The sequence below is a fragment of the Grus americana genome, chromosome 16, assembly GCF_028858705.1.
Source record: "Grus americana isolate bGruAme1 chromosome 16, bGruAme1.mat, whole genome shotgun sequence".
Taxonomy (NCBI): Eukaryota; Metazoa; Chordata; class Aves; order Gruiformes; family Gruidae; genus Grus; species Grus americana.
In genome coordinates, this window is record NC_072867.1 from 6,953,822 (window position 1) to 6,974,182 (window position 20,361).

The 20,361-nt window shown below is 37.3% G+C and overlaps 1 protein-coding gene across 11 annotated transcripts in view; it reads right to left on the bottom strand.

Annotated features, from left to right (window-relative positions):
- CABIN1 (calcineurin binding protein 1) overlaps positions 1-20,361 on the bottom strand; it is a 118,776-nt gene that overhangs the window by 51,085 nt on the left and 47,330 nt on the right. For 10 of the 11 annotated variants that reach the window (XM_054844181.1, XM_054844180.1, XM_054844183.1 and 7 more), the window contains one exon: positions 14,197-14,310. The exons of the other annotated variant lie outside the window; for it this stretch is intronic. In XM_054844181.1, the coding sequence (XP_054700156.1) occupies positions 14,197-14,310 (114 nt within the window). The remainder of the gene's footprint in view (positions 1-14,196; positions 14,311-20,361) is intronic. 11 annotated transcript variants of the gene reach the window in all.

Genomic DNA, 20,361 nt, shown 5'->3' on the forward strand with positions numbered 1-20,361 from the left:
CAGCACCAAAACCAACAACATACCTGCACTAAAGTTAAAGCCACACAGTGGTCAGTAGGTTACAGATAGAGGTTAAGGAGAAGAAAGAGGAGGGAGAGGAGAAAAATATATTTCACATTTCATATATTCACCAATTTTGTTATCCAAAGATGATATCTTGTTTATATACAGGTTTATGTTTCTTGTTTATTAAGGGGCAATTTTATTCCCCTTGACTTTCAAAGAGAAATGTAAACCTGCAAGTGCCAAATCAGAGGACTTCTATCTTTTCAAAATCTCTTTTCAATATTCAACAAGTAAGGGTAATTCAATCCTTTCTAACAAATACTATTTTGCTTGAAAACTACAGCTGTGATTGTGAAAGAGTATTTTAACCAATTCAATATCATTTTATACCTAACTTACTCCTCTTAAAACAGGAATTTTGATGGATAAAGCTATTATTTTGGGAATTTCATATGGACCATATGCTGTCTTTGTCTAGAGACAAACAAATGTAAAATAATACCTAATTATTTGTCCACTCCCTACATTTAAATTACTGTTCTTAAAAGGGCAAATGGAAGAAGAAAGAATAAATGCAAATGGAAAAATAGGAGAGGAATATGTCAAAAGGTAGCAAGAGGAACAGGAGAAACCAAAAGGAGATTTGGAACAGAAATCTGTCATATATCATCTTGCTGTCTTCACCTTGCTGCCCACATACTTAAAAGACTTCAGATTCAGACTCAGCTCCTGGTGGGCCTTTCATTTTGTCAGCTTCAGTCTGCCGCTGGAGACAGCTCTCAGACGGAAGTTTTCAGGAAGACAGACACTTTGCTTTGCTTTACCTTATTGATTTGAGAACATACAGAGGCAGGAAGTTTTATTCTGGCTCAATTATTCACAAAAAGCAAGCAGAGACTTGTCAGATTTTGAAGGGAGAAAAGTGACATATTGAAAAGACAGTGACAAAATAACCCAGAAAACAGGCCTACATGTGAATGGTTTACCTGCCTACCACATTGTCAGAGGAATGCTGTGCCCAGAATACACTGTCTAGGATTTCTAGCAAAGATTTCAGAAAGAAAGCAAACCTCACGGATTACTAATTTACAAAGAAGAAACCCACCCTTCTGCTTAAAATTATTCTCCCCTTTTCTCCCACACTTTGTCAGCAGGGTCACATTTACTGATTGTCTAGATCCCTAGGCTGAGAACCCTCTGGGCATGAAACGTGTGAGGCAGTTAAGTCCTGTCTCTCTGTCTGTCTCCTCCTTTCTTCCCTAATTAAAATCTTTCTGCTTCCTAGTGCCTGGGTGCCAGGGGGCACAAGCTGAAATCCTAACTTCTATGACATGGTAGTTGATATTTCTGAATTTCAGCATGGGAATGGACTTCCCAAAATTTCTCATCCAGATACTGATGACCTCCAAAGCAGACAAGACTGTTTTTTTGAAATTTCTTCACTTGAAATTCTGTAACGCACCCTAGCAATGCTGAGAACCCACGTTTCCTGATCAGGAGCCACTAGACTTCCATCAGTTCAAATACACTCACTACACAGTCCCTCATCAGTGAAGTACAGCAAATGCATCTTGAAGCTAATTTCCACTCTTTTGTGATTGGAAATAGTTGCAACAGGACTCAGAAGTATTATTTCATTCTTTTTAGCTTTCGTACTTCTCTAAGACATCTGAAAAAACTAATAATACACTTGAAGAAAGTGCATTAGTATCTTGTTGTATTACTTACTATCTTCTCACCAAAATCTTAGTTTTGGAATTCAGTCAGTCACACGGGTAGTCCTCTAGCCAGTTAGCTGCAGTTGAAGATAACACTTCTTTTCTACTACGATTAGTTTTATTGTCTAATATATTTTAAAATAATAGTTCTTTAATTTTTTCCCTGCCTTAAAAAGTCTTTGTTCTTCAACATTATAACTGTTCTTTCTCCTGAAATACACATAAACACACACATGCGCACGCACACAGAATAAAACTCAAGAAGTCCTTTTACTGTTGCTCATGTTTAATCCCTGCAAGACAAGAATTCACTGCCTGCAGAACCCGTTTTACTGATGACAAAGCATTCAGGATGCATTTTCCTATGTGTTCTTCTCCCAATGGAAAAAGCTGTATTTCCTTTCTGGGATACACATATGGATCCATTGTGCTTTAAGGACTGCAGACCAGTCATGAAATGGTGAAAAATTTCTTGTTTCTTTCTGTACTACTGTTTGGGGGGTTACTGTTGCAAGGTTAAGATGAAAAACAAACAAACAAAAACCTTTATACAACAATGGCCATAATAACTAGGGGTGGCAAAATCTGAAGAGTAACTCCTCCTATATATGGCACTAACTGGTGAATTCTCTCTTACTTAATGTGAAAAAAATATTCACAAATAATTTTTCTTGGTTTGCTGTTCTGGCAAAGCAGCAAGAACATCTCATTATAAAAGATAGGTAGGAGATGCAGTATGTTTACTTCAAGATTTGTGCAAAGGAAGAACTAATAAGGAATAAATGTGCCAATCAAACACCAATTGTTTCATTTTTCATTCTCAGCAACTCTGATACAAAACCAAGACTAGTGATTAATTTCAATTTTCATCATTTTCTAATGCTTTTATACCTTAGTGTTTTATTTACAAATCAGATGGAATATTGCTTATTTGCTGTTGCAATTTAAATACTAAAAAAAAAGTTTGGGGTGTTTCGTTGTTTTTTTTTTTTTTAAATATGGCAAAAGCTTAAGCTTCCAAAATCTCAGTCTTTGTTTTGAATTAGCTTAACTTTCAAAAAATTAGTCTGTATACATAGTTGCATGTTTTACTTGAAATGCTAAAAACCGTAAAGTTTTTCCTTTATTTTGGTCCCCAAAGCAACATTCACTTTAGTATAATTAATTCAGAAAAATACTTTTGTTCTCTTGTTTATTGGAAAGAAAGTGACAATGAAAATATCCTGACCTAAAACCTGTTGGGAAATAATTTTCAGTTAGACCTTTAGTACAGAACTGTCAGGCTTAAGGGCAAACAAACAAAGCCAGATGTTTTTCTTTTGAGCCTGCTGGAACAACTGCTTCATTACAGGCATGAAAACATCACCTTTATGTGTCACCAAATATAATTTTTAAAGATTAAGTTTATCCCATTGTCAGTATTCCAGCTTAAAAGTAATTGGAATGTGCATTTTATTTCAACACTTACATTCTTATTCTGAGTATTTTGTCTTATGGTACAAAGAAAAAGCTTTCAAAATCACTGCACTGCATTCACATTGAAAGTCTCACCTTTATTGTACAACTATACTGGCCTGTAGCCCCTACTTCTTTTTTAAATTTGATTTATGATTCTATTAACGTTTTTTAACACTGAATCTGCCACTTAGCTGTGATACACAAATGGATTATAAACATAAAATATGTACTCTGTATTAAGCAGATCACTCATGAAAGAAGACAGGGTTCAAGTGTCATCGAATTTGGGACAGCTACACACTCCTTCATGGATAAGCTATATAGACATAAAAGCCTGGCCTATCTTCAGGTTTGTCCTTATTTTTCCTACTGGAAATACTTCAGTCACTTTTAGTATCACTGGAATAAGTGGAGCTCAGTGACCCTGAAATATTGAAATTGATAGTTAAACCATTAATTAAGAAAAAATAAGCAACAAACCCCAATACGAACTCTTGAACCCTTAGTGCAGTCTGTCAGGAGGAAAAAATTAGGTATGTGTAAACAGAAATCATTTTAGCTGTTACACCAAGCTCATTAAATTATCTCAAACATCTGAAAGCTTAAGAAAACGCCATTATATTAATGACTCACACTAGTTCCAGTCTACTAAGCAGGAGATCATACTATAAGTGCTGATACACAGAGGAAGCAGCTCTGAAGAGATAAAGATTTAAATAGAAAATGACCTGGTAGGACTTTTGAATTCTGTTTTTTATTCTGTGTCAGCAAACTAGCCAGCAAAATTCATAATTCATTCAGAGTAACTGTTGGAAAGTGCTTCAAGTGAAAGGTCTGTGATTTTTTCTGATTTTGCTTCCTCTAACCTAAAGAAAAAAATCAAACAACTTCATAGAAGCCAAATTTGTGAAACTGTTTATAGCCAGGAGGCGAGTAAGCAAACGGTGGAGATAAAGCGTAGGCAACTGAGATGAACAAAGGTCATAAAGCTCCTGGAAATAAGGACCATCCCTTGTTGGATCACAGTAATACATTTGAGTGTTCAGAGGAGCAAGCTAAAATACTGACCACTATGGACTTCACGACTTTCGCTCACCCACTCAATCATATTTTGTTTTAATTCCTTTCAGGAGACTGAGAAAGTCACCTTGTTTAAGTAGTCAACCCTTGCTGTTTCACATAGTAGCTATCATGCAAACTCCAGAAGTGTTCATATTATGCCAGGGAATCCCACCTCCTCCACAGGAGCCAAACAGTCTGGAACAATAACACACTATACAATATTCCACATTTTTACTCCCCTAACTTCAGGAATTTTGCCAAAGATGGAGTACTATTACTCAGACAACTCCTGCTTCAATATCTTCATCTAAGCTCTGCACAGTGATACTGCAGTCAGCTAGCAAACCATTCATCATACACTAGCTACTGCACAACAAAAAAATATGTTCCTACCTACATCATCTGCCATCTTATCTTCTCCATCTTAACCTTTTTAATTTTGCCAATTATATCCTGCTGTAGCCATTAAATTACAAATATTTATCTATAAATGCTATCCACTTGCACAGAGGTACACACAGACTTGTATCATGCTGCTCTCATCCCACAGTATCCTGTTTTCATTTTTACACTAAGACAATGTATACCCATCAAAAAGGCTTAGATCCTTCTGCTGAGAACTGTAATTCCAGGACTATTTCTCACGACACATGCTGCTTTGATAAAATAAAGTTAATTTGGCTGTTAATTTTCTTTTTTCTATAAGGATAAAAGTTATAATAAATCATCATGATGCCAGGTAAATTAAAACCATCACAGATGCAGAATGAAATTGTAACTGGGTTTCAGAAAGGTAGTGTATGAGCTGTTGGTCTGATGGTACCTGGTTTTGTACTCACTTGCTACCATTTGGCTCCTTTAACCTTCAGAGTGAGATTGGTATTTTTACACAGACAAGATACAGGAATGAAAAAATCTGTCATACCTGGAATATGGAACAAGCAAGATCAGATACAGGCTGCTATCTACCTCAAAAGCAGTCCTGGAAATATCTACAAAATTAAATATATAGTATATAGAAGAGGAAACTGCCTTGATTAATGTCACAGAATCCTCTTAACATACAACTGGTAGAAACAGCTCATCAAGAAAAAAAACATACTTCATCTTGGTTATATCACACATAGCTTCACCTAAGAAGGAAGCGTTGAAGAAAATTGCTCTGAGTAGGTCTTGGTTCTGGCTATACATCCATTGAATTTATGTTCCTCAGAGTAATGCTATCAGTTTTAGAACAAAAGGAAAGGGTATTTACAGACAATGAGGTATGACTGCAGACACATACACACTATTTCCTCTTCAGCACTCTTGTGTGAACTTTACAGGTTGATATTAAAAGCAGTTATGTGAAAGCTTTCAGTTAGAGGCTATAGGAATTTGTAGGGGAAAGGAAAATGCTAATGCCAGCTAATTAAAAAGATTCAATTTTATGTTTTAGATTTGCCTCAGATTCCAAACGTACTTTTTTCTGGTTTTGTTTGCTTTGGTTTGTTTATGCAGCAGTCTACAGTGACGTAACTGTTCTTGCCATTTATTTCTATGATAAAACTAGGATAAATAACTCATACTAAGAAGCTGCAAAAACTAGTCTGATAACCTGATAGCAGACATATAACAAAAAAATATGTATTTTAAAGGTGATAATGCATAAAAGGTCTTTAAAACTCTGCTCTCATACTGTATTTAAAAATCTATTTAGTTTTTAAAAAGTCCTATTTAGATTTTTTTAAAAGGAAAGAACCTAATCTAAGTTTAACGCCATTAAGTTTCTAAAGGTAGCTCTCCCATCCATATCTGATACACAGCTGGCAGATGGAAAAATCAAATTATGGATTTATTCATTGCACATTTGTAAAAGGACACTCATCACACAGTATTCCAGCAAGCCTGCACCTTTCAAATACTGTTTAGAGTCAGTGAAACCATTGCTGTTAAACTTTTAAGATTCAGTTTTAAAACTAAGTGCTTTATGTCCTCTAATGCACTACAAGTTCCATGACAATCTCTCTTCTACAAAGCGGTATCTTCATTTATTTCAGGGTTATTTGTTCCCTAACTTACCTTTGTCTAGAAATTTGTCTACTCAAAGGAAGAAACTTTTCCTAGGGAAACAGAATGGAAAAAATAGCTGTTCAATATCAACTGGCACAAACGACAGTTCAAAACCCCGTGCTCGTATCTCCAGGGATTTAGATTTATTGGCATCTTTACTAGCTGGGTCTTGGAAGCCTGCAAAATTAGCCAGAAAGAACAGCATGTATATATTGAGACAGAAAACTCTGTGAACGATGGACATTTTTCACTGATGAGTTCTGTTTTTCCAAGAGGATGGAGTGAAGAACTGTAAATAACATGTTGGGCAGAGGTTGAAAAAGTTATCTAGCTTTTTATAGGCAACTTTAAGACTTCATTGCTTACTGGGTTTTTGGTCTTAATCCAATCACTATGGAAGTGTCACTTGCACAGTTAACTCCTTGCTTACCTTTGTTTTCAGAGTTCATGTTAAGATTGCATAAGAGTGAGCACACACGAAAGCAAGCGAGAGAGAACAAGAGAACAAACTCCTTTGTACCTACTAAAGGCATTCTTGCAATTAAAACGTTAGAAAGTCTGGGCAGGAGATATATGAATGGAATTACATTAACTTTGCAAGTAAAAAAAAGGGGGGGGGGGGCAAAGAAGGAAAACAGCTTGCTACTGGCAAAAGAACAACTATCAAAGTATCAAGGGTAAAGTCAGAAAAGAAATCATTAATTTTTAACTCTTACTGTAGAAGCAACTAGTATCACAATTTCCAGCTTTCCCTTCCCCCAGTGGAAGTCATTTGCCATGCTAGACAAGAAAAAATAATGGAAATTAATATGCTTGCTTAACTAAATATGTGGATTATCAAAAAGCTACCTTTTCCACATAGAAAATGTCTGCCTGTTTCAAACATAGACATTAATATCAGTAAATTTAATGGAGTCAGAGAAAACACTAGTTCTCTTCCATACATTCACTTTTATAACATTGACTTTCAGTCATGGTTTGAGAGAAGGGCCAGGCTATCACCTCATTATGCATTTTAATGAACCAACTTATCCAAAATTCAAGCGTTCATTAAAAAAATGTTTCTAGACGTGATGCAAAAATAACCTTGTATATACGAACTACATTTAATCGATGCAAATATGCCTTCCTGAATCTGCAGGCAGGCAAGACGGTGATTTTTTCAGCATGAGTGCCTCTATCCTGTGGCTCAATGGACATTCGGTGATGGGTGCTGGGAGCACTGTGCCTGTGACATGGTGCTGCTCCGCAGAAGATATAGTGAAGGGAAATTGAGAAAATTTAAAAAGACTAAAAAGGAAGAAAAATAAGAAACAGAGGATGGGAAGACACTGATTTGGTTTCACTCTTCAGTCTTCCAAACTTTAGCTTATACTGTAACCATGAAATAACTGCCATTTATACAGCTGACTGTATTTACAAATTAAGGCATAGGATTATACAATCATTTGGCTCAGAAGGCCCTCCTGGAGAGACTCCTGGAGGGTTTTTTATTTATTCCTCAGCAGCTTTTCCACACAAGTATCTCTTCACCACACCAGAAATGGTTTCCTTACAGAAATGAAGAACAATAATGACATTATTCAGGAATGTAGGAAAAGCTATGAAATACTAGTTAAAATTACCGAGGAAGCAAGCCAGACAGGCAGCATGTTCGCTCAAACTTATCCCCAGTGCAGAACAGCAAGGTCTCTGTTATCTCTTCTGAAGGAGAGGTACTGGATGACCTGTACAGCCTTGGCTCGCACACGTGCAGGTTCCCAGCAGCATAGTGCCTCCTAACAGCACACCAGCACACTGCTGATAGTCCTAGTTTCTAAATTGTCAAACCATTTTATAAAGTAGCTTGCTCTTCCTAGCACATGAAGAAAATATGTAGCAGGGAGATATCTTTTACTTAACATCTGAAGACTTCATAGTCAGTAGGAAAGCTGGCAGTAAGAATCTGCATTTACTGAACCACACTTACATAAAGCGGAAAGCTCGCTCTTTCAGGGCCTGTTTCCTGCATAGTGAAAACACAGGTATTTCATGGCTACAATATGGCCATCTCCTGAAAAGATTAAAATCAATTCTATCTTTTAAAGTAGGTATGGATTTAACCATCCTCTAACCTATTAAATAGTACTAAGTCTAATAACTTGTTTCGACCATTATCTAGTTGCTGGAATCAAAAAGGTGTTTTGTTCTTGGTTTTTTTTTTTTTTAAACGATTCCTTTATGATTTGTTCCCTTCTGGTTGCATAAAAATGGCAGCCAAAATGCTGAGAAGCAAGAAGGGCAAAACTGAATAACTAAACCCTCGTGATTTCTGGGAGGTCACTTGTGATTTCATTTATTTTTATTTTTCTAAAACTTGAATTGGCATCCTCTCATACTCATTTTCACATAAAGTGTTAGAAGCGCTAAAAAGACCAACATTTTTTCAAAAAGTTGCAACGAAATCATGATCAACCATTAATTCTCTTAGAGCCCCCATACATGATTAAACCCAAACTCTCACCACCCTGAGACACAATCTCAACTCACATGGATGCACAGTAAGTTTCTTGAAGTTTCCTCCCCTTTCCCCCAGTCTGATTCAAATGGCACTATTTTTTCTCAGAAGACTCATGTTCCACATAGCAGATGTCTAGGAGCTGGAAGCACATTTGCCAACCAAAAAGACACACACCATCTATGAGCAGGAGGAGAGTAACCCAGATCTATCACCAGCCAAGGACAGGAAGGAAAGCAGAGCAGTAGAAGTTCTAGGAAAGTGATTTTAGTCTGCTGTTGCCTCCAGTTTCAGGCTTTTCCAGTACATGGTAGGAAACAGCGAACCTGAGGCTTCAGTTAAGTTGCCACAATCAGCCTTGAAGAGCTGCCCTGGCCCTGCGTGGTATTTGGGGGTTCTTCAGGTCAACAGTAGTAGCAATCTCAGAATCAGCAGAACGTCTAGAATAGGTTCAGACCACCCTAATGGATTTCCCTCCTCCCTTAAATGATACATAGCCAGTTATCTCTAACAGAGACATTAAATTCTGTAATTAATGTTTCATTTCAATTCAACTCATGGGAATCGTTAATGCTGAGGTCACACTTTAGGAGCTGGGAGAGAAATAAAAGAAGGCTCTATCAGATCAAAAGAAAATCCCATATACTCACTCAGTGTCACATTTCTGACCGGTAATGTATCTCTAAGGGAAGGTATAAAAACAATTGAGGCTTATTATGAAACTTCTTTGATATAACTGCCCAACTTCTGGGAAAACTGAGGCATGCTGCCTTCCCCCTTCTCATCCCCAAGCAGTCCCATATATTAGGGACTTCATAACAGCCTTCTTTCCTACATCTCAAATTCACCTGTACAGCTCTAGCTACACAGAATCCCAAACCAGAGTCAGCCCTTGCACCCTGCTCTCCTTTTCAGAACTGACTTTCCTCTGCTAAGACAAGGAGACATAATTCTAAACCTCAAACACAACGAGGGAAAGAACCTGCTACACGGTAGAGTAACAGAGAAAGTACCCACTGGTTATCACCATGCTATAAGAAGAACTACTTCTAGAAACTTGCAGCACCAAACTTAGACTTTGTTCTTCAACTGCTAAGTGGCCAGAACTTGCAGTTCTGCACAGGAGAGGTGTCCTGCCAGTGCCCAGTCACACCTGGTATGAACAATGCCAAATTAAACCAAAATCACTGCTATCTATCAGCTTCTGGTTCCCAGTGGATGCTGCTACCTTAATTTGACCCTGCTTACTCAGATCACAGAATGAAGAGCTTCAGGGATACAGCAGAGAATAAACGTACTGCATTGCTTTTGGAATTAAAAATAGAACAATTATCCCTAACAGTTTGCGGCAAGACTTCATGCACGTGAATGTCTGCATTATAGCATATTGTGTGCATGCACAGCATTTGTATGTGGGGAACAGTTACCAAAGATGGACATCAAGATCTTTATTACAACGGATTATTATTACCACAGAAGATGTGCCAGGAAAATACAAACACTGTATATTAAACCATATGGAGAACTTATTGGTACACTGAGCTGAACCATCAAAACACTTCTTCCACAATCTCCACCCACTCACAGACTGATGAATACCCATCATCTGTGCACAAACTTTGTTTTATTAATAGTGGCAAGAAATCCGAATATATCTAAAAAGTGCTCTACTATATAAAGCAATGTTTTGGGATTTTTTTTTCCTTCTGGTGAATTAATTTCTAATTTAGTTACTATAGAAACCATCCTGGAGCCCTCTTTAAAAAAAAAAAAATTCTGTCTATATATTTACACATACAGAGATAAAGACGACGAGAAAAGCTAGAGTGTACCTGTACATGCAGGTTATAGTGAAATGTGTAACTGGCCAAAAAAAAAAAAAAGACTTGGTGTTCATTTATAGGAACACAGCTAAAACTCCTGCAAGTCTAACTGCAATAATCATTCATACAATGATTGCTATCTCTAGTGGGGCTGTGAATGAGCAAAACCCTCTGGTCCTAGAAATTCAGTGCCATTCTTTTCTGTTTGGGAAACAAATAGGTACAATAATGCAGTAAGCATTTTTTTTCTTAGAACTAAAAAAGGGAAGTTCTGTGCATCCTGACATTATTCTAACATGTCAAATGAGAAGAAATCAGGGCTGAGTGAACATGCCTTTTTTGCTCATTCTGAAGGCAGTAAAAAATTAATTCAAAGAGATTTCAGTTGCAGCTGAGTGACAGCTAACAAATTAGACAACAGACGGTGACACACAGATTCAGACCAGCAGTTCTGCAGTAAAATTTAAGAGGAGACAGCTTTACCCAGGTTTGTTTATTTTCATACAGTGCCGTCATAAACATTTCATAAATAATTCTACTAGGAGTATGCATGATTTATAAAATGTCTGGGAGGAGCAGGCTAGCACAGTCCCTACTTGTCTTTGAGCTGCTAGCTTTCTCTCTTGCACACTGTTGTTTGCACTTGTAAAATTGAGTCAGCTATAATTTCAACAACCCTGAATCTTCTGTACAAGATATTAAAAACACTAGTGCTACTTGCTCCAGAAGAAAAAGGTATTTCAATAGTAAAGTATCTACAGAAAGCCACTTAGACATTCATTTAATTCTTTTGTATTATGAAGGCCAAAGAGTTCTCCAAAATAAAACTGAATGCATTTCATGCAAGCAAATAAACACTTTAGGTAAAGCGTTTCTGTTGCAAATAACCCTGGAGGACATTAATAAGCTTAGAAAATCTTAAGGTTGGCCATTTAATTTCTAAGATTAGATGCGACTACTTACTTTTGTAGAGCGCTATAATTTCTGTTTTATCACCCGAGTCTGTACATGAAGACACTAGCTGGGACAGTGGGCTGTAACACCATCTGTATGCAACGGATGACACACAAGTCTGTATTCTGAGCGCTGACCCAGATGGTGCAGTACATTTGCTTACCCACTGCATGGCTAGGAGCTTTGCACAAGAACAAACTAGTGGAGGTTTAACCCAGACAAGGTCAACGCAGTGTTGAGAGATTTCTTTCCAAGTTGTTCGCAGATTTAGGTTTGTCCAATTCTGGAATGTCAGATGACACTAACAGTTTTTTTTTCATGGGCACTTGTAGCCATTTCTCTCACGGATCTGTATTTTCTCACTGTGCTATGTCTGTGTCATCTGTACTGGATTACTGCCACGTTTCACACAGAGTGTTACTTAAAGAGGATTTTGAAAATATAGCTGGGTAGAAAGTGAGACCACCAAAATATTTGATCATGCTAAACTTGTAATGTACGCTGTACCTGTTAACAGCAAAACTAACCTACACGCGTGCAGGAATAAGTCAAGATGTCAGCACTGACACAAAGGCCTCAACAAGTTGTTTTGTGGTCTGAAGCACTCTATGTGCTAGTTATACTACTATAGCTGAGACACACTGGAGTTGAGTCCCTAAACTAAGATTTCTCAAGCCAGGAGGCAGAGGTCTATGTGGAGAACTCTTGACTAACATTGTCTTTATCTGTTAGCAGACCTAAGTTCAAGCTGAGAACATCATTTTCACACATGTTCTCTCTTTTCAAACGGTATTGCTGATATATTGCACTGGGCTAGTATATACATTTTGTTGAAGGTTATCTTTTACTTCAAAGTTTATTTAATTTTTTATTAAACAAAATTAATAATGTTAAGTTATGGGAATTAAGTTTTTGTTGATTTACAAAATAGAATTATTATACAGCTGTCTAGTATCTATATCTGCGCTTTTCATCCTTCAGAGTGTAAAAAGATCAATATGCGGAATAAGGAATGATTGTTTTTTGAAATAACGTTGGAAACATCCACCTAGGGATACAATGAAATCTAGTTTTAAATTAAATTATCTACCACTAGTATTCAAAAACTAGACCTAATTTAGGTCAAGCACTGATCCCTCTTAATGTGGTAATTCACATTTTCAAGTAGAAACACTCCCTTATACACACTGCTCCATTCCCTACTGCTCATATTCCTCATACATGACAACAGAGATACTCTTGACACTTAACCCTGCAATGATGAACAAGTCAGCCTTGATCATGCAAAGTTCACACTTGACTTAAAGCATGTTGAATAATTTCATCAAGAATACTTGTGTTAGCTGGATCTGAGCCAAAGTATTCACCAGCTTGAAAAGTTAATCACGCTGCAGGATTCTTGTATGGGAAGCAGGCAGATATTGTAGGGAAATAACCAGAACAAAGCCATATAGTCATCAATCAGGTCACAAGTGCTTGGTCTATACCCTATAAGGCTGACAGATTTGTTAATCAAAACTTCTATCCAGAAAGATGGAATGACATAGAAGTTCTTTTTGCAAACTGATCGATGATAAAATTTTAAACAACTGTGAGTATTCCTTAGTTGTTCAACCCAGCTGAGGGATTATAATCAGAGAAGAGCACTTACCTTATACTTAACAGAAGTTTGCACAGAGGTGCTAATTAACACAACATACAGCAAAAATGAACATAGATGTTAACAGATACAAAATGGAAATAAATTTCACAATTAAAATATTAAAATAGAAGCACTAGATGGGAAAGCAGAGACATAAAATTCTGTCACTGCAATAACAGGCAACCATGTAACAGAAACATAGTCCAGAAAGACAGAGTGTCTCCAGGTTCTTGCCACACATTCCAAGCCACAAAACAGCTGCAGAATCCTATCACAAAAGAGCAGAAGGCACAAAAAACTAGAACATACAATAGAAAAGCCAGAGATACTGCTGAAGACAACAGCAATGTGTTAAGTCACAATCACAGCAGGGAATTTGATAGATAAATGCTCATGTAAGTCTCAGAAGTATTCTGTGTCGCTGAGAGGCACAGACACCCCTGTGGACTAGAAGATGTCACAGACAGGGACAGTCCATACGACAGTGTTGCTGCTATACCAGGACTTGGCAATACTCTTTCTGCTAAGCTACACTAAAAAGGCTGAATGAAAGAAAGTTCCTTCCAACTCCAGAGATTTCTTAGAGCATCTAGCACTATTATTTTGTCATGAGAAGTGCAAGTCTAGTTAAGAAACAGTAAACAAGAGGATAATTAAGATGAACAGAATTAGAATTTTTATAGAGGGCTGAACCACCAAGTATATGGTTAATGATCCATAACTGAGAAATGTTGAGGCTTCTCTCCCCACATTTTCAAGCTCATCAGAAATAATTCTTCTAATGTGGTTCCCTTCAAGAAAGGAGAATCCCAGTAAATATCTCTATAATACGATTCTGCCTTTCCTTTAGCTGCTCATGGCTTGTTTAGTATGCCTTTGCCGAATTTCACATTACCATCTGTTCACAAACCTTTTAAATGAGAAACAGGTGTTAAAATGATGGCTGAGAAAGTACGGGTGTGTTTATCAGCTGTATAAACTTACATTGAAGAAGTTTGTCTTGTTCCTCTCACAGAAGAGGCCCTGTGCAGGCATGTGCTTCAGCTGCTGCCAGGGGACCCCACTGCCCAGCAGCACGTCACGGGCCCAATGCAGGTTCTGTGGGCAAAACAGGGCAGGTGAGTTGCAGGCAGGGGACATAAATGCCACCACAGGTACATGTACAAAGCACTCGCTTGCTTTTATTTATTAACCTGCATTGTCATTTCTCACTTTCCAGGTAGCTGCTATTCTGACAGTATTTGTAGAGGCATGTGACTTGGGGAAGCCATCCCTCAGGAGAGGGAAGCCATCTTGCCTCACACAGCAAGCATCCAGACTGATCTGCCTTAGCAGAGGGGTTAGTCATTCCCCTACAGCTGCTGAATCCAGCCTCATATCATCAAGTTTTGCCTTCTTTCCTTTTTAAAAAATTATCATTAAAAAACCCTCTAAAAATACCACAACTTCATTTCATTGAGATCCACCTTCCATCTCCTGTCACCAACAGAAACATGAACTTTAGGTATACTTAAAACACCTTAATTTTTTGTTAAAAGTTGAATTTTAATGTTCAATATAAAATAATTTATATATAAACAGATAAAGTTTCTCAGCAAACAGTGGAACTCACTGTTCTGGGTATCCTGGAGCCTTCCTCCGCACACCGGGCCCCTTGCTGCCTCCTTGTCCCTTGTTTCTCCTCAGGCACTCTATGGTAGCCGCCCCTCAGCCCCTCCTAGGGCTACCTACCTGCAAGGATACCCACCAGCACCCAGGCTTCACAGAAAAGGCAACCTTTAGGCTTAAACCACAGCCGCCTTTTAGTGGGGTGGTGAATTCAGGCCTTTTACCTGTACCCAGCCACTCTCCTCCATGTAATTTTACTTAACCTCTCTCTAAAATTCCATGCCTGTCATCAAATTTCATTAATAGCGCTCAATGAGTTAACAAGAAAGCATCAGTAGGAGACTAAATGACAGACAACAATCAAATATTCATAAAAGCGCTACCCCTCTAAGAGTTCAATGCACGAACATCTCTTGTGTAGTTGAGAACTAGGGACAGCTGTTGGCTCCAGGCAAAACATTACTAACAGATGGGACAATCATTAATTGTGAGGTCTCACTGACAGAGGTTTTGCTTTTCTTCATTTTTTCTTTCTGTATTAGAATGTAGCATTCAAGTCGCATTATACCGGCTTTTTTACAGACAACTTCACTGCAGAGCAGATAAAAGAAAGAGGAAGATATTTGGTTCATAGAGACAAATTAGAATGTTGAATTCTGATTTGTTTTCTGTGAGCTGGAGATATGCTTCTGTGAATCATAAATTTGATTAAATCATGTCCATCCAAGAAGTACATTCCAGGTGTAATAACTTTTTTTGGGGGGGAAGGCGGGGGTGCATTATTAGCAAAATTCTTAGCCTGTTTTCCTGATTATTTTCTTTACAAGACTCTGGCAAAACAGTAAGTGCTTAATGTAAGTGCTTTTGTCCTAATGACAGTAATCATGCAGAAATCTCCAATGTCTTATCAGAATTGGAGCATTCCCTCTAGCAAAATGCTGGTTACAGATTCACGTGCAAAAGAGTTGAACATTGGAAATACTAATCAGATATTTATGGATGTCAAAAATACTTCATTCAGAGAGCTGATACAGGTACTTATACAGGACCTTCATGATTATAGTGTACAACAGTCGAGGGGATTTGGATAACTTTCATTTAGTACGGGACAAATACATGTTCGCTCATAAATATCACAAGGTACTTTCTGGCTAGTCAGGGGAACCAGTAAATTCAATTATTATCACTGAGTGTCAAATTTAATTAAGACTGAAGGAAGCAAAGTATGTAACCTTAACTGTATACTAACTTTTTCCTACAGTACTTCTTTTGTAATATGTATTTCTGTAATCCTATTAACCTAAGCCTGCAAAATACTGTGAAATACATACAGAAGAAAATACAACACAGAAAAAAAAAATCCCTACAAAAATCTGGTCTTCCATGAAAGTCATTCTGTTTTGAATAAAATCAGAATCCAGCAAAAATAAGCTTATCATAACGCCCAAGATCCAAGCACATAAATGCTTTACTTTATGCCAATCATAGTCATCAGAAACATAAGTAAATTCCAAGTGTGAAAATGTAGTTTAAAAATTGCCTAATGTGTGGCAATCTGCATCTTACAGTTAAAAGTATCACATAAAAATTAAAGGAAAACAAAATCCTTAAGAAAGTTACCAACATAGCTTAAATATAAAATCCCAGTCTAAACAAATTTTAGCTATGGATGTATTCCTGAATCTAAGTTTTATGATGAAAATGTTATGAGATCATTAAATGCAGCGTCATGCTCTGGTGATCTGCTCTGCACATTAAACTCACCATCCACAGGCATGTAGTTGGTACATATAATTCATAGGCTTTTATTGAACAAGATGATGACAGTAACCTAGCTAGGAGGAAAAAAGATCATTCAGACAAATGGGGCAATTACACGGTAACTTCACACAATCAAAACTAATAGGAGTAAAAGATGTAGTTACAGATTTTCCACTACTCTTCTCCTTAAATCAGCATGATCAGTTATTCCCAGTAAATTCGCCTGAGCAGGTCTCAACTCATTAGATTTCACAGAGTCTGCTCTGCTTAGTTTTTAGCTGATGAAGTTATTAGGAGCGGGTGAAGGGATCCAGGACATAGCAAAAAGGATTTATTCTTCCTGGCACACTGCTTGCCAGCCTGAAATGCTGGATTTAGCTGTCTGACTCAGGGCAATTATGAAGTACTCTTTCCAGTTCAGCTGTTGCCTCCCACATCTTCATCACCCCAAGATTCAAAGACAAGATGACTGACAGGGTACAATAACTTGTAAAAAAGTTTACCAGCATTGTTAAAGTGGAAAAGAAAATCTCTCATGGTCAACCAAGTGGAAGTCTAAGTCACCTGAGATGGATACTCCTTAACTCAACGGTGTCAGAAGCCACCTTTAACTAACTTGGAAACTCCATGAGGTGTTGCTGAGAGGTGTACAAAACATCCTACTACACCTTAATCCTTCCTTCTGTTTTCTTCTTTTGATAGTCTGTTAGAAGGCTTTGTGTCAAATAAATCCTAGTGCTACTGCATCAAATAAAAGCAAAATAAAAAGACTATTGATCTTGAAGGGTACCCTTTTCAATGAGCTGTTATTACCAAACTGTTGCTACTTGAAATGCTTACATCTATTACGCTTACAGATTATGCCTGTCTCTAAGTATATATTAAACCTACGTATGTATAATCTTGTAATTTTTACATGCATGTATTATGCCTCGTTTGACTAAATTGTCACGCTACTGACATTATGTTATACCTGACAATTTCCCCATTAAGGGCTCTGTACATAATGGACATAATAGAAGATACAAACTTAAAAAACACTAAATCATCCAAGCAATCCCTGTGAGCAGAATCTTCCAGGATTTAGAGTATTTTCTATTTCAAGATAAAAAAAGCACGTAAGTAAATATTTTTATTTCCTGACAATCTGCTGGTTGCAGTGTATTACACACTGATCCATAAGGACCATAAGGCAAATACTTCTCACAAAACTTTTTAGTTATACTGATGAACAGCATCTTGCCAAGTCCTATCTTCTCCTTCCAAACTGTGCCAACACTCATCAAAGGATGAAGACTTTACTTCAAGACGGATACAAGGTGAATTGGAAACTACAACTACTGCCCAAGCTGGCAATGAAGTAATTTCTGAAAATTCATCCTTGCTTTCCTGCATGTTTCTTCCAACAAAAACCAGCTATGTACAAATTTGCTGTGATAACAGAATAAAGCAAAGAGAAATAGCCTCCAAGTAGTAAGCAGGATTTTGCAGGGGAAAAAAACCCCAGAACATGTAGCCAAACAAAATGTTGAAAGATTTTGAAAAGGATGTTAAAAAAAGCACTCAAGTATTTTTACTAATCTCACAACAGCAAAACTGGTAATACTGTAAAATGGGAAAAAACAGATTGCATATGGAAAACTTGTTTTTCTATGCACTATGGAGACCTGCCAATCCTCTCCTTTCCCAGCCAACCATGAATTTTGGCCATCAGTCTAAATTCTTCATACAAATTCCTGGCACTAGGACATAAATGCTGAATTTTCCAAGATGGTTATGTGCATTTAAAAATTAATTTCAGCTTTCTAAAATTTACCAGTACTCTGCCCCCAGAGCAACTCAACCTGATGTAATTTCTCCCATTTTTTAAATCAGGCTTATCATCAGTATATCTAAGCATACTTCTTACTCCATTTATTGCTGAAAATGCATAGACGTGTTTTGTGGTTTAAGTTTGTTCAGGAATACAACTCCCACTAAAGACATATTAGTGCACTTTAAAACACAGACATTTGACATTGTTCTACAAAAGAACCTGAATGAGTCAAAGAAAGAAAATTACAACCTCATGAAAGTATGTAATATACATATATCAGTAGGAAGACTTTTTTTTTTTTTAGTGTTGAGCACAAATGCAATTGCTCACCACATGCAGAAGGAAAAAAAACCCCCGATGCCCAGTCTGTTTCCGAGCAGCAATCCCCCCTCCCAGCTCGCTTCCCCAGTTCTATCTGGAGCATGATGTTCTATGGCAGGGAATATCCCTTTGGCCAGCGCGGGTCAGCTGCCCTGGCTGTGCTCTCCCAGCTTCTTCTGCACCTGGCAGGGCCCGGGAAGCTGGAAAGTCCTTGACTTAGTGTAGACACTACAACTACCTAGCAACAACTACAAACATCATTGTGTTATCAACATTATTCTCATCCTAAACCCAAAACAAAGCACTATACCAGCTACTAGAAAGAAAATTAACTCTATCCCAGCCAAAACCAGGACAGTTATGCAGAGAAGTAATAAAAAAGGATGGTGAAACCCAAGAATGCTGGTTGAAGCCAACATGGTAACTACTAGGCTCAAACAGGCAGGATTCAAATTTTCTGAGTTCCAAGAGGAGATAGATTTAGATGAGGCTGTGTATTTCATACAGAAAAACATTACAAATCACTAAATTGATATTTATATAGGGAGAGAGATAAAAAAAGCAAAAGAGAAGGTTTCATCAGGAAAAAAATAGAAGAAAATATTTTGCAAGTAGTTCCTCAGGCAAGGACGTGCTATTTGAACCAATAAATTGAAAACAGGCAGCCTTTTTTGTTAAATGTTGATACAAAATCATTTGTCAGCAACAGTAATGACAGATTGCAGGAATCTATGGCTCCTATTAATGATTAGCTCCATGGAAAAATTAACAACTGTCACATAAAAACAGCATAGGAATGTTTTCAAAACAAGCAATCTTTAAAAAAAATGGTAATATTTTTCTGGATAATCACTGTACAGCCAAATGGAATATTCATCATCTTTCAGTAGATTGCTAAGACGTGCTACTGCTCAATTCACAGCAGTACTGTTAATATGATTTCTACTATGAGGCAAGGGGTATAATTTGTTTCCATTCCCTTCCCTAATATTCACACAAGCTGCAGTACTGCTTGGAAGAGAATTCAGGAAGCCATGCAGTGCAGCATATGACATAACACAAGACTTCTAAATACAAAATCTGTGAGTTCAAACCTTGAGTATGACAATTAGTGAAATAACTCTGGTAATTTCAACCTACTATTCATACACATTTTACTAACTGATACTTCAGAAAGACAAAGGATTGTAACAACAGAAGTATGCAGAAGTAAAATAAAGAATGACATAATTTTAAAACCAAAACAATGATAATTCATAGTGGAAGGCTTTTGAAATTAATTTTATTATGAAGAACATGCAAGGCTCATGCTGAAGAAAGCAAGTTATTTTGCCCTCACCTCAAATAGGAACTGATACTACTACAGTCACCAAGACATTGCTATTCCTCTTTAATCCAAAATCACCAGCTCATGAGCAGTAGGATCTCTGACTGACTTTCACTCAGTGATTTCTAAACAGCAAATAATTTTGTCTTTCTGAAGATGACCTCTACGTGCTGACAGTAGGAAAACTTTCATTCTACAAAGACCCAAGATAACCAGAAAATCTGTGTCACATAATGTGTTTACACCAATACTGATGAATTTCTGCTAGCAAGTCACTTTTGAGTCCACTTATTCAGTAAAATAAACAATTGCTGTC